The following is a 14,965-nucleotide window of genomic DNA, read 5'->3' as shown; positions in this document are numbered from 1 at the left end:
CGGGGCTGCTGCGTGGGTCCCCCACGTCCCCCCACCCCCGTCCTGCCCCTGGGCCCCTGGGCCTGTTAGGCCTGGGGGTGGCAGCTTCAGGAGGGGGCTCTGTCCCTGGGCCCTGCTGCCCTTCCCGTCTCCGGGGAGCCACCTGCCACTCCTGGGCCCGTCTGCCCCGTGGCCCAAGCCCTCTCCCACTGGACACGTTCGGGGGCGGTGTTCCTCCTCCCTTCCCTCTTGTAGTCCCAGCACCGTGGCTGCCACGGGGGGGGAATCGAAACACCGGAATGGAGGAGGAGAGGAGGTGCTCCCGAGGCTGGGCAGCTGACTTTCCTCGTGATGCGGCGTGATGTTGATTTTGGTATCTTCACGGGACCTTCTGAGGAAACAGAGGAAGGTGCTGGGTGCTGAAGTCAGTACAGTCACTGCAGTAGTAACCAGGGTCTTTATTTCACTCTGTTCAAAAAGTAAACTTAGCACTTGTTTTTCTCCACTTTTGCTTCTCCATGTTAGAAGCTGACTTGACTAACTTCAGCCCTTCTCTGTCCTTGAAATGCCCCTTAGAGTTGTTTCGCTGGAGTGTTTGTTGGCAGCACATCTGTGAGTGGCGCGGGCTCTGTGAGGCAGGGAGTGGGTCAGTGACCGCGGGGGGGACAGGAGGGGACCCCACGCAGGTGCACGTGGCCGCGCCCAGCGCGCTTCCGTAGTCGAGGTGCAGCGAGCAAGGCCAGCTGCTTCAAAGCGATTTCTCTTCAGGAGGAATTTTAATTAGGAGAAAAACATTCTAAAATGGTTAGGGTGCAAAGTAGCCTCTGTGCCCTGTATGTATTGAGAAAAAAACGTACCTGTCCTCAGAAAGAGTTTCTTGGGGAGGAACCCTCCAGTCCTGCCGCCTCCTGCCCGCAGCTCTCCCTGCCGCCCCGAAAAGCAGCACTGGAAGGAGCGCCCGGAGCAGACGGAGGCTGTTCCTGCTTCTCAGGGCGCGGGTGCGTGTTGCTCCAGGGTGGCGGATGTGCCTGTGTGTGTGTGCGCGTCTGCCGTAGCCTGCTGGGGCCGCCAGCACAGGGTGCTGTCGACCGGGCGGCGGGAACAGCAGATGGTCTCTTACAGGCCTGGGGGCCAGCGCTCCGAGGCCAGGGGCCTTTGGGTCGGGCCGGGCCGGGCCTGGTGGAGCTGCCCTGTGCTGGCCGCTTCCGGGCCTTCCCTGGGTGCGCGTTTGGAGGGAGAGATTGCCCCCTTCCTCTTCCTGTTGGGTTGGGACCAGACCCTTTGACTTCGTTTGGCTTCGCTGCCTCCCGAGAGCCGTTTCTCCTACTGCAGTAAAGATGGTGGTCAGACGTCCGGCCCACGCACTGGGGGACGCGGCCCAGTCCACAGGGCTGTGCAGGCGGGTGGTAGGGGAAGTGGTGGCCACGCCCAAGCCTGAAGACAGGCGCCCTGCGGGGACTCTGGTGCCTGCGAGTGAAGCTCCTGCTGGAGATGTCTTCGTGAAGATCCTGTGATGGGGGGTGGTGCGCCCTCTGCAGGTCACCAGTCGCACCCTGCGCCTCAGGCCCTTGGTCTACACTCCCCCCTCCTCCTCTGGGGCGGCCTGGTGTGGGCGCCCGGCCCCCTTCCCCTCCCGGCGGTCCGCGGTGGCTGCTTCTCTGCGGCCACTCTGCTCACACAGCGGCGCCTACTCCCCTCTCTCTCCTGTCCTGTGGTCTTGGGTCCAGTTCGCTGCGGCTACTAGTGCTTCGCCCGTGTTTTTGTCTCTTGTGTTTTTGTCTTAGTCGTGACCTCGTGACCTCAGGCTTTGCTATCTCAGAGAACTCTGTCCTTTGCACTTCTAAAGCCAACAATTTGCGTATCTCTCTCTCTTTCTGATCTTTATCCTGAATTTTATTAGCCATTCAGCAAATTTTTATTCAGGGCCCTGGGTGTGCCTGGTGCAAAGGATACGAGGACACAGTCTTTGCCCTCTGGTTGCTGCCGTGTCGGGCGGGGCCCAGGTAGGGAGCCGAGGAGTCAGAGACGGAGGACAAGCACCCCCGCTGGACGGTGGGACGTAAAGGGTGGGCGAGAGCGGGTTTACCGGCGTCTGTGGGAACAGCAGCGCCTCCCAGCGAGGGCTAACGCGAGCACAGACTGGCGCGCTCTCGGCCGCGTGGCCTTTGCCCGCCTTGTGCGCGAGGGCCCCCGGGGCTCGGAAAGACATTCGCTTCAGGCAGCAGCGTGTGGTTCCCTGCGATCTGTCGACGGAGCCTCAAGGCTGCAAGGGAGAGGAAAGGACGGGGCTGTGCCCAAGCAGGTGCCGACTCGCCCCGGAGGCCGCCCTCTCTGCGCGCGAGAGGCTCTCTTCTGCGGGGTTGCCCGCCCGTGGCCTCAGCCCTGTGACCAGCCACCGAGCTGAGCCACCTCTGGGTTCCAGACCCTTCCCGTGCAGCCTGCTCTTGGTCACTGTCCGTGCAGGACGCAGCGCATGGCTCCTGGGTTGCTTCAGAGCTGTATTGAACGCTCCCCTTTCTACTTACAAAAAAAAACCAAAAAAAAAAAAAACAAAAACCCAAACACCTTCTAAAACTTCTTTTACCAGGTGTTGACCCTATGCAAGAGAGAACAGGGGCCTTTTATTTCCTACATGATGAGCAACTTTTTGGCCAGTATTTTAAAACGTAACTCTTTGGTAAACACAGAATCTCAAGCCCACTTCCCCCTGTTAAGAAGCACACCGTTGCGGGGCGCAGCGGCCACTTGACGAGGACTTGGCCCCGCCGACTTCCAGTTGTCGCTGGTGGGAACCTTGCAGGGGCTCTCTGAGGAGTGGGCTTTAGGGGAGGGCGAGCCTGTGGCCTTGGCAATCGCCTGCCCTCATGGGAGGCTGTGGACGTGCCACCTCGGTACTGGCCTGTGCCGGCTGCGGCTCCGCGTCGGGGTCCCAGCCAGGCCCGCGTTCTGCAGCCTCGTGGGACCCGTCCCGCCTGTGAGCAGGGGGGGCGGGGAGGGTGGCGCAGCGCGCAGCACACATGCCCGGCAGGTGCGCGCATGGTGCCTGCGAGCGGTGCTAGCCGGCGGCGCGCGGCCGCGCCTCCCAGCCCCGCTCGCGCCCGCGCGCCCCGCACGTGCCCGGCAGCCCTGCCCGCTGCATGGCCGTTTCCTGCGCTTTCACGTTCAGCTCGGTTGCCTTTTCTTTCCCTCTCACTGCTCTCCTTCCGGTTGACCTCTGAATTCCCGCAGGGCTTTTCATACCCTTTTAGAAATTAGTCGTATTTTGTTTTTTATGGCATTTTCTCTGAAATTGTATAGTAAAATTCACCTTTTATTGTACAGTCCTTTGAGTTTGGACAAGTGCTTAGTATCTTGGCTCCACTTTTGAAGCAGCTCCCTGCCGGCCCTCTGGGTTCCTACGCGTGCAGGTCGGGCCCTGAACCCGGTGCCGGGTTCACACTGACTTCTCTCCCTGGGGAAGGACGCACTCGCTGTTGAGTGCGCGGTGAGCGGGCGCTCCGTGTTTAACCCAGCCGGGGAGCGCGGTCAGTGTGAACAGGCCAGGGAGCTACTGATGGAACTTACTGAATTTCTCTTGGGTCTTCCATTTTATTTGGGTGAGAAATTTCAAATGAAATTATTCCTGTTCAACTTGTTGAAGTGATTTTGGGGTCTTGCCAGAGCTGATAAAAACCATTTTAAATTTGTCCTTGGGATATAAAGGGCTTCTTCCTGGTTTTGTTATCAAATATTCTTATGATTTCTATTGTTTTCTAATCCTATTTAAATTTTAATGTGAACCAATTTTGTACCTTTTTCCTCAACTATCTGGCTGTTTTGATGTTAAGATTATTAAGTGTATTTACTGAGTCTCTCCTTTTTTTCTTCAATAGCTTTAAGATACTAAGCAATTCAATTAAAAATGAATTCATTTCAAAATGTAAAATGCAGAGCCAGGCTGTTTTCTCAGCTTCATTTTCCCCTGGGCCAGTTTTGCTCTCTCCCCAGCCTTGTTGTGTCGAGCATCTCTGAACTCAGAGGTCAATGCCAATAAGAGAGCGGGACTGGGTGGGGGCGGGGGCGGGGCTGGGGCTGCGGGCAGTGGGCCCGCGTCCACCCTGGGCTCTTGGGCAGCGTTGGTGGTTTCCCCCAACGGGGAGAAGACATCTAGGACTTGCCCCCCGTCAGTGAACTTGACTTCCTAATGCAGTGCTGTGAATGTAACCATATGTATCTTTTTTCCCTTCCCCAACAGCTTCCATGCCTATGGCTGTTCTAAATTTGGGCCAAATATATCCATTTCAGAGAGGCTTTTTCTGTAATGACAACAGCATCCAGTACCCGTTCCATGACAGTACCGTCACGTCCGCTATCCTCACCGTGGTGGGGCTTGGTTTACCCATTTTCTCTGTAAGTAAACGCCTGCGGAGGCAGCGATGGGTGTGCTGTGCTCGCGGTTGGATGGCGCCCCGGAGCTGGGGGGTGAGTCCCCCGCGCGGGCCGGTGTGCCGGGCGGTGGCCGTCTGGCCCGGGGGCAGCCTCTCCGGGGGAAGGGGTACCGCCTAGCACCCCTGAGTGTCATTGTGGGGGGCGTGGAGCGACCGCCCCAGAACGGACTGGCTCACAGAAGCCCCTGGGGCCGACTCCTTTCGGGGGCAGGTGGGGGCATTCGCGTGCTCCCAGCGAGCTGTTTTGTGCCTGAGCAGGAACGTGGTAAGGCCAGCGCCATGCCTGCTTTATCACGTCATACGCAGAATTGGGGGCCCTAATCAAGGAGACGGGTGTTACTCATTAAACTGGAAAAGGCCACCGGGCGGAAGGGCTGTGAGCACGTGCAGAGTGAGTCCTCGAGTGCAGCGTCACGGCGTCACTGCTTTCTGGTTGTCCTGCCCTTTAGGCAGCCACCAGTGTGTAGGGTGACGCTGGATTCCCCTGCTTTTGGCAGCCCGGAAGCTTCCTTCTTGCTGACACTTCACCAGCGGGGTACGGTGCTGTCTCAGCCCACGTCCTCTACCCGCGGCCCCGACTCGAAGCCCGGCCTGCATCTCGCTCTGTGGCTTGGAAGCGGAAGAGGAGCGCGGAGGGAGGACGCGGCCCCCGAGGTCCTGGGAGCGCAGCCGGCGGGCCGGTTCTCCCGGCCGCTGGCTCCCCAGGCGGGCAGGCGGCGGGCGCGCCTGTCAGCGCACTCAGCAGCCTCTTTCCGCAGCGCAGGCGGGCCTTCCTTTCCCTAATGGGTCCCCAGACTGCCTCAGCATCACAGCCTTGTTCTTTGGGTTTTGAGAGCATATCTTAGTTCGTTTTGTATAGCAGACTTTTTTATGGTTTTCAGCACCGTATTCTGAAGGCGAAGGGGACTGGAATTTTGTTAGGTTCCAAGAGAAAAGTATTTTCATATACAATATATACATTAGCGTATGTATATAGACTATACATTCTAATTTGATTATAACCACTTTTATAGGAGTAAAAAGGGAGAGAAATCTGGGATTTAATTTAAGAAGATACTTACCTTTTCCCTAAGATAGCTGGTAGCTTCTCTTCAGCCGTCAGCTGGCGAGGCGGTGCAGGAAGCGTCCAGCCCTGCCCTCGGGTGGCGGTGGACAGTGTCGCTGTACTTGTGTGAGGTACAAGGTGGCTGGTGTGGCCATGATTTTGAGCAACTGTTGCCAGATAGTTTTTTTACCCCTGTATCTGAGGAGATAATTGCTTGAGGAACAGAAGCAACTTTTAGTTATTTGACTTGCTGTATTTCATCTTAAGAAGGTTAAATTATAAAAATAATAGATACTTATTCATGAATTTACGAATATCTGTTACGAAGGAAAAAGGAAGTAGGAGTCATCCTTAGTTTACTACCTGAAGACAACTGCTATTTTGATATTATTCCCTTTGGTTGGACAGTTTTTTTTATATCATGAGTATGCTACAAACTCAGTTTTATGTCTTGTTTTTTACTTCTTTTTATAACAAATATTGTTGAATTATTATACATGTGCAACAGCTTAGATTAGGAGAAACGCAGGCTTCCGGGCTGCGTGGCGGCAGAGGCGAGCGCTCTCCTCGCCGCCTCCCACCACCACGTCCAAGCTGCGGCTCAGCTGCAGAACTGCCGTCACGCGGAGCTGCCAGAAACGGGGCCGCGCGGAAGCCCTGCCGCTGCAGAGTGAAAGGAGAGGCCGCGGGGACGCTGGTAGGAGGGGCAGAGACGGGAAGCCGGCTGGCCCCACGCCCACGTGGGGCAGATGAAAATCAGGAGGGGCACCTCATCTGCGGGGGCCCCCCTGAGGAGCGAGGGGTCCCGCCCCACACCAGGTCCTCCAGCCCCGGGGTCCAGTGCCGGGAAGAAAAGTTCCGTAACTTCTGGCTGTAAAAATCAGCGGGGATTGACGGAAGCTTCTGGAGTCCCTGGCAGCTCTTTTTAAAGGACCCACGCACAGACTCACCTGGACTCCCTCCCTCTGAGCTCCATCCAGTGTGGGAGCAGCAGCTTGAAAGGCACCAGAGACGCATGGGAGGCAGTGAACTGTGCGGCATCAGGGTGAGAGCGGGGGGTGGGGGCAGCTCTCTCCCCGACAGAAGTGCTGGCAGAGGCCTCTGTTCCCTCCATGAGTCCCCCCACCCCCACCCCCGCACGAGCCCGCAGGCAGCACCGAGTCCCACTGTTCGCCCCACCCTGGTGACTCCCGGGGACCCTGCCCCACCCAGCGGTCAGGCCCACCCAAGCTGTTTCCAGTGGCTTGTCCATACAAATGGCTTGTCTTGGTCTGTGCTTCAGATTTTTGTAAATTATATCGAAGGAGCAGATTTTTGTAAATTATATCTGGCCTCCGCGAGCCCCGTAGCTCCTGCTGAGTGGCCCCAGGCCTGGCACCAGCAGCAGCCGGCCTTGGTTGAGAGCTGGGCCTCTCCTGGGCACCTCTAAGCCAAGCACAAGGAGTGGCCCCCTGCAGGTGGCTTTGTAGCTCATGCCGGGGGCGGGGGGGGGTCCTGGACAGAACACAGGCGGTGGCCGACCTTGGTCTGCCTGTCCCAGGAGGCCCCAGAGCCAGTGTACTTGGTGGACAGTGTCAGACCCAGCCACCTCCACGAGTGACACGCACAGGGCAGGTGCCGTGGGCACCAGAGTCCTGCGGAAGGAAGTCCCGCCCTGCGGGGTGGGCCCTGCACGGCCGACCCTCCCTGGAGGTCCCTGGTCACAGCCAGTCCTGGCAGCTGGCCGGCCTGGGGGATCCCTCCCGTTGACCGGCCAGGCGCAGCCAAGGCTCAGCAGCAGGAGGGGTGCGCACGCCTGTATGTGTATGTGGGGGGGTGTGCACGCATGTGTGTGTCTGTTTTTTTGGTGACCAGTTTACAGAACTGCCGAAGAGGCACTGCACCGTTCACAGCGGCCGAAGCTGCAGCACGACCGGCTGGGAGTGCACGTGGATGGGTGCGAAAGGGCTTGTCAGCCCCACTCTCTCTACAGAAACTGCTATAAATAGCGAGAAGCAGATGACCGCCCCAGAGCAAAGTGGGCGAAGGACATGCACAAACAGAAAGGTGTCCGTCGAAGAAAAAACACTGCCAGAAATACAAGAAAGATAGACCATTCCTAAGGAATCCAGCACATTCATTTCACTGGCGCCCCGAGCACGGCCGCTGTGGCCGCGGCGAAGGGAAGTGCCGCCCCAAGTGCGGAGAACCAGAGGGTCCCCGGGGAGCGGGCCCCGCGACGGACACCGGGGAGCAGACACCCCGGGCCTGGGCCCCGCGTCTTCAGCCGCGGACCCGACGGAGATGATCACCTCACGCAGAGGTGACGTACAAGAGTGTTCATCACAGGAGTATTTTTTATAGCGGAAAAATCGGAAATAATTTACGTCAGCTGTTGGGGACTGTTTATGGTTTACCCCAGTGATGAAATACTGCAAACCCATTTTACAGTTGTTCCGATACCTGCTGGCCTGGGAAGACCTTCACAAAACAGCAGCGGACGAGAGAGGGAGACGGCAGGGAGGTGGCCCCCTTGAATAGAGGGGTTTCTAGGAAAAGGGGACTATTTTCACTTTGTTTCCTGCATTTTTTCCCCTCTATTGAACACATACTGTTTTTCAAATAAGGAAGGCTTTTGAAATTTAAAAACCCACTAAAACTAACCCGTTTTTATTTTGATAAATAGGAGGTATAGCTGTCTGAACCATGTTGCCCATTTTCACAAGGTTGTTCTGGAAGCTCACTGTTCTCCATGTGGGCTTAGTTTTGTCTGTGTCCAAGAATGAGCCGAAAGAAAACATTCAGGTAACGATCTTTTTAAAATGCACAATAAATCAAAATCAAACCTCCGCTCCGTCCTCCAGGCTCGGCGGGCCATGCGCCGGGCCATCTGGGGCCCTGAGCGGCCGTGCAGACCAGCGGAACCTCCTGAAGGCCTGTGGTCACGCCCTGGGACCCAGCTCCGACGCTGGCCGCGCAGGCAGCGGCCCACCCCGCAGGCCCGAGGCCGCCGTCCGCGCCGCACTGCCCTCGCCCCAGTCGTCAGCTGCGGTTTGAGGAGCCCCAGGCCGCCGGCACTCGGACCGGCTGGTTGTAAATGCGGGGGTCCCCATGGCCCCTCCCGGCAAGCCTGCCCTCCCTCAGGAGGCCTGCCACGGGCGGGGGGCTCCTGCCAAGGCTGGGCTGTGCGGGCCTAGCGAGGTCAAGGGCGAAGCCTGCGTGAGAAGAGGACTCCGAGGAGCCCACCTGGCACCTGGTCAAAGGGAGGCTGTCGCGGTTTATCCTACCGGTGACGAACCTCGTCCTCGGTGCGTGTTGTGCATTAAGGTATCAGCTCGCGATGGAGGGGCTCCGTGGGAATGTGTCTTAACGTGCAAAAGCCTTCATCCCAAATCCATTCAAAATGTGCATCGCTTGAAATCCTGTGACGCCTCCCCTGTCTGAAGCGCTCATTTGTCGAAAGCCCCTCACTGCAGGGTGTGTGCTGTTCCCGCTTTGGTGTCCGTGTGGACGTAGTCGCCTTGCTGCCTGTGCCGCATCTCACCCCGTGGGCGCAGGCGACGGGCTCCACGGGGCCCGATGGGTCACCTGCTGCTGTCAGGTCTGCGTGGCGGGCGCTGGACAAACCCCGGACAGCGTCTCATGAGAAACTACTGAGCGAGAGACGGAATACACATCAGGTGAAGGGTTTGTACCCAAAGTATACAGAGAACTCTTGAAACTCAATAATAAGGGCACAAACATCCCAACAAAAAGTGGGGAAAAGATCTGGACAGGTACCTCAGCAGACAAGGTGCGCAGATGGCGGAGAAGCGTAATACGCCCAAATCCCACCTCTGTAGGGAAGTGCGAGTTAGCACCGCGATGAGACGCCACTGCCTCCCACTGGTCAGAGGGACTAAATGCAGGGCCCTGGCAGCCACCGGCACGAGCGCCGCGGCGGGGGTGGGGGCGGGGGGCCGCGTCGGGGCCGGTCCGGCAGCTCCCGTCCCAGTGACCACCGCCCCGGCCTGCGCTGCAGCCCTCGTGCTCACAGGCACCGACCCAGACGGGCGGAAAACTCACTCCCCGACAGAAAGCAGCCTGTGGGTGTTTCCGGTGGCTTTATCCTGTTTTTAAAAGATTTTCTTTCTTTACTTTTAGAGAGGGGAAAGGGGGGGCGGAGAGAGGGAGAGAAACGTCCATGTGTGCTGCCTCTCGTGCGCCCCAACCAGGGGCCTGGCCCGCCCCCCGGGCACGCGCCCCGACTGGGAATCAGCCGGGGACCCTGTGGTTCGCAGGCCGGTGCGCGGTCCACTGAGCCGCGCCCGCCGGGGCCGTAGCTTTATGCTTAATCACTGAAACTTGGAGGCGGCTGAGGTGTCCTTTGCCGGGTGAGAGAGGAACGGGGGTCCTTCCAGGCGCTGGAGCGTCACTCAGCACGAAAAGGAATTGAGCTGTCGAGCCAGGAAAAGACAGACAGGAACCTGGAACGCCTGTCGCTCAGTGAAAGAAGCCAATCTGAAAAGTCGTCATGCTGGGTGACTCCACCTCCGCGGCATTGGGGAAAAGGCAAAACCGTGGAGACGGTGACCGGGCAGGGCCGCCAGGGGCCAGCGGGAGGCCTGCGGAGGGCCGGGCCAGTGAGACCAGGCGGCGCGATGCCGGCGGGAGGCGTGAGCGCGGACGGGCCTGCGGGGCTTCGCTGGCGAGGAGCGCGTCACCGTTGGCTCTGCAGGGAAATCCATGCGCCACACTCGCCGGAGATGCTCACAGGCGGGGAGTCAAGGGTGGAGGTTGGGGAGACAGAATTTATCTGTCACTTTCAGTTCAGTTTTCTTAACAGACCTAAAACTGCTTCAAAATAATTGTTTTTTCAAAAATGAAAAAAAAAATTTTGCTCGTAAAGTCTGGTGAAATGTCAATGCTCTGGTTAAATACCGTGAGTTAAGGTTGCTACAAATGATCCTCACAGTGAGTGTTTATACGTTTGTTGCTAGAAATGAGATTACCTGGTAAGATACAAAAAGTAAAGTTTCAAGGCTATGATTCATATTATTTATTTATTCATGAACTCATTTTACAAGGGTATTTGTTTTTACTTAGGAATACAAAAGTGGTTGATCATTTAATAAGCTAGGATATACTTTCCTAAGCCTTAATGTTGCACAACAGTACTTATAAATTCAGTGCCAGTTTTCAGTTTTTATAGTGGAAAACAACAAATAAGGAACCAAAGTCTTGTAGCACTATGATTAAGAAAATATATGTGTGGGATGTAGTCACTGCATCTTACGTAAGAGACCATTACTGTTGAAGTTTTATTATGCAATAAACTTTTAATACACTGAAAACTCTTTGGTTTTCTGGAAAACAATAGGTTGAACTTGGAAGCATCTTTTAATAGTGAAGATTTTATATAAATACAAGTTCATAGTCCATTATCCATCCAAATTCTTGGAGCCAGAAAGCTTTGGGCTTTTGAAAGGTTGTGGGATTTATTTCTGCACCTTGTGCAGTGCCTCACGAGGAAGACACTAGTGTTTCCACAGGCAGATGTGACAAATCCGTGAGCGGGGGAAGTACAGCGAGGCTGTCCCTTTGTTCCGGGTCAGGTTGGCCATTCGATGACTTCAGGTTTGGACTTTGGCACCAGATGTTGTCGAAGAACTCGGACTTTGAAGGCTTTGGGTCTTAGAGTAAGGGATTATGGGCCTTGGAATGAAAGCTGATTTAAAATTAATTTCTTATTCATGTTACATGGTTACTTTACACAGATACTTGGAAATCCCAAACCTAGTCTTCGTTGAGAAGAAGGACGGTGGCGAGAAGGGTGAGCGGGGCGGGCGGCGGGAGCCCCAGGAGTCAGCGCGCCCTGCGAGGCCGGATCCTGCGCTGCCTCTGTCAGCGGCTGCGGGGCAGCAGAGAGAGCGTGCCTGGGAAGAAGCCGCCCACGGGACTCTGTGTCCTCGACCCTGCGAATCGCGTGGGTCGCCTCTCTGCTGTCTGGAGAATCACTTACTATTCTAATGAAGCCAGAGGTCTTGGCGCTCCATCTTTAGATAAGAATCTGAGAAAGTTCTCTGCCCTTTCAGTCAGCCATTGTTCAGCGCCCAGGTTTGGAACTCTGGCAGCGAGGCAGGGTCCTAGGAGCCGCTGCTTGCTCCTTGCTCGGCTCGAACCGGAGTCTCGGTTGCTGTGGAGAGAGGACTTTCTCTACTTTTACTTCTGTGTCTGGCAGAGCAGCCAGCTCGGAGCTGCCCCTCGGGCTGGCGGGGGCGGAACTTCCTTGTTGGGACCTTGTCCTCTGTGGGGTTATGGTGAGCAGAGGTCACAGGCGGGGCTGGGACAGCAGCGAGAAGGTCAAGTCATTGACCCCTTTTCATTCCCTCAGTAGAACATGTGGGCGTTTTGAGGAACCAAGCACCAGCCCATGTGCTTATTAGTTAAGTGTGCACGTGTGTTCCAGCACATGCGTTCTTACACTTGGGTGTTCATCTGTTAGGTTAACGTACCTAAAAGTATCCTTTTAGCAGATGTGAGAACTTGAGAGGAAAAAAAATTCGATTTCTGTCAAACAGCCGCCCTGCGTCTCGGGGGAGCTGGCCCTTGCTCGGCTCGGCAGCAGGCAGCCGGCGCCCTGGTGCGGCTGGTGGCTCCGCGGGCCCAGCGAGCCAGCTTTTGGGCGGGGGAGGGAGGGCAGCGCGCTGGGCAAGGCGCTTGCTCTGTTCACCGCAGGATTTTGCTTAACTTTGGAAATGTAACGGCGTGGGCGGTCCTCTGGACAGCTGTTGCTGGGCCTGGAACCCGCGTCTGGCGAGCAGAGGGCGGCCTGCGGGGCAGGCAGGTGCTTCCCCAGGCGTCAGCAGGCATGCTCTCGCCCGGTCCCCTCTGCCTGTCCCTGGCTGAGCTCGGGGGTCGGGGGGCGGCCTCCCGTGGAGGCGGTGGGTCCTGTGAGCTCGTTTGCTCTGGCTTTCCCCTGTCAGTGGGGGCGGCTGCGGCCATGGTGGCGAAGAGGAGGTGGGTGGGCAGGGGTGCGGGCAGATGGCTCGCACCGTGGGCTGGCCAGGCAGTGGCTTTGCCCCGGGAGGGTCTCTGGACCCCGCTCGAGACCCTGGAAGGCTGAAAATCTGGACGGCCTTGCACCCGTCTCTCAGCCCGTTCCACGCACGTGTGCTTCTCTGACGGCAAAGTGGGTGCTTCAGGGTTTACCCGAAAGCCACCGGGGAGGGTGTGTCCCATCCTGCCAGCGCCACCGTCCCAGTCTGTCCCCTCCTGAGGAGGCGGTCGCTGGTGGAGCTGCAGCGGCAGTGATCGCCGCGCCGCCTCACCTCGCTGGCCTCCCCAGCCCTCTCCGGTCTGTCTCTGCCCCTCGGGGGCTGGGGGGAGGCTGGAGCCCTTTCCCGCAGGCCTGCATCCGCCCTCGGCGCTGGCCAGCTGCTGCCCTGCGCACTGTGGTTTGCTGGCCTCCTGGGGACTCTCTCAGGAGTATGCTGGTCCCCCTCCCCAGCGTCCCAGGGAGCGCTCAGTTCTCTTAGCTCGGCGACTGTAAAGGTCCTGTCCTCCGTCTGTCCCAGCCGTCAATGTGACTCCTCGTCACCTTGCCGCCGCCCTGTGAACTGAAGTGTCCCCGGCTCTGACCGCCGTCTTCAGAGGAGCAGCTCCTGTGAATGGCCAGCAGAGTCCAGGCCGCTGCGTCCAGCGGGGTGGTCGTCTTCGATGTCTCAGCGGCGTTCAAAACACATTTTAGAATGTTTTACTTTGAGATCATCTTAGGCTCACATGGAAGTTGCAAAGTCAGTTCCAAGGTCCCAGGTACCCTCGTCCAGCTTCCCCCACAATAAAATCTTACATAACCGTGGTAAAATCTTCAGCGTTAATAACTGAAATGCAGACCCTATTCCGGCGTCACCGGTTTTTACATGAGGGGTGTGTGTGTGTGTGTGTGTGTGTAATTCTGTGGATTTATCACACTTCCAGGTGGTGTAACCCCGCCTGCGGCTCGGGGCTGTTCCTGGGCCTTCAGCCCCTCCCATGCGACCTCTTCAGAGCCTCGCTGTCCGCGGCCCCTCCCCCGCGATCCCCCCCCCCCCGCCCTGCACTGTGGTTTTGCCCAACATGTTACTAGTTGGACTCATGCAGTGCATGTCCTGCTGAAATTGGCTTTCTGAAAACTCAGTTGTGCCCTTGATCTGTCCAGGCCGTTGTGCGTATCAGTAGTTAGCTTTTTTATTGTCAAGTAGTAAGGAGTTCACTGTGTGGATGCGTCAGAGTTGATCCATTGGTCCCTCGAGGGGCATCCTGGGTGCCCCCAGGGTTCGGCCGCCGTAAGTGAGGCTCATGAAAGGCGTCGGCTGGCGTTTGGGTGGATGTGAGTTTTCACTTTCCCGGGGCCCGCGCCCCACAGTGGCACTGCTGGGTGCTTTGGCGAGCGCACGGTCCCCGGCGGCCGCCTGGCGCAAGCGGCCCTCCCCCCGGGCGGCGGTGTGGGGGGCCCAGGGTGCCGCGCTCCCCAGCACGAGTATGTTTGTCTTTGTCGTTCCCGGCGAACCAGGGTTTGACCCAGCCCTGCTGCGGAGACTCTCTCTCTGCCTTCTCCTCAGCATGCGGTGGCGTCTCAGCCGGCTGTGGCTCGCGTTTCTCCAGCGGCTGCTGGCCTGGCTGACCAGCCGTGTCCTCTCTGGCGAAGCCGTGTTCGGGTCTTTTGCTCACTTTCTGATTTTTTTTTTTTTTTTTTACTGTGAGTTTAGGAAAATCTTCATCTATCCTAGACACATGAAGTCTTTTGTTGACTATGTGATGTGCAAGTATATTTTTTTCAGTCTGTAGCTTGTATTTTCATTTTCTTAAATGCATCTTTTGAAAGCATTAAGTTAATATTGATGAACCAAGTTTTTGTTTTTGTATTTTTTTAAAAGATAAGAATTTTTTTTGCTCAGAGAAGTTAAGCCACTCACCCAAGGCCCTGTACCTAGTGGATAACAAGGCTAGGTTCCACAACAGGGGTGAATCGAGTTTATTGATTTTTTTTTTAAAGAGATTGTGCTCTTGATGTTATATCCAAGAGGTTTTTTTTTGTTTGTTTTGTTTTCTTGTTTTTATTTTGCCTAACCCGATTACAAAGACTTTCTGTTTCCTTCTAAAAGCTTTATAGCTTTTTGTGCTATACTTATCTCTGTGGTCCATTTTGTGTTGTTTTGTATAAAGTGTGAGGTTCCGCCTGAAGTTCATTCGTGTGTGTGTTGGCGAGCAGCCGCTCTAACGTCCTTTGCCGGAAAGCCTGCTGTCCGTGCCGCGCCCGCGGAAGCCCATGGCGCCCCCTTCTCCCGGGCCCACACACAGCCCTCGCGGCAGCGGCTGCGGGCTGGGCGGTGGAGCAGATACCGAGTGACGGAAAATCGACGGAGGTGCAGGCAAACCAGAGCTGCGTTTTCTCAGAGTTCAGGGACTGTGGGCCCTGCGTCTTCGTTCCTCTCCTTCGAGGCTGTTGTAGCTGCCAAGGGCCCGCCCGCCCGCCCCCCAGGCCCCGGGGCTGCGGCGCCGTGAGCAGCCGGCC

The 14,965-nt window shown here is 56.9% G+C and overlaps 1 protein-coding gene across 3 annotated transcripts in view; it reads left to right on the top strand.

Moving 5' to 3' along the window:
* PLPP1 (phospholipid phosphatase 1) overlaps positions 1-14,965 on the top strand; it is a 55,118-nt gene that overhangs the window by 21,218 nt on the left and 18,935 nt on the right. For 2 of the 3 annotated variants that reach the window (XM_054575344.1, XM_054575346.1), the window contains exon 2: positions 4,214-4,368. The exons of the other annotated variant lie outside the window; for it this stretch is intronic. In XM_054575344.1, the coding sequence (XP_054431319.1) occupies positions 4,214-4,368 (155 nt within the window). The remainder of the gene's footprint in view (positions 1-4,213; positions 4,369-14,965) is intronic. 3 annotated transcript variants of the gene reach the window in all.

This window comes from Pteronotus mesoamericanus, unplaced genomic scaffold (genome assembly GCF_021234165.1).
Source record: "Pteronotus mesoamericanus isolate MK-2021 breed Mesoamerican mustached bat unplaced genomic scaffold, CSHL_Meso_final contig_29, whole genome shotgun sequence".
Classification (NCBI taxonomy): Eukaryota; Metazoa; Chordata; class Mammalia; order Chiroptera; family Mormoopidae; genus Pteronotus; species Pteronotus mesoamericanus.
Note: the sequence above shows the minus strand (reverse complement) of the source record. Positions and strands in the feature narration are given on the sequence as shown.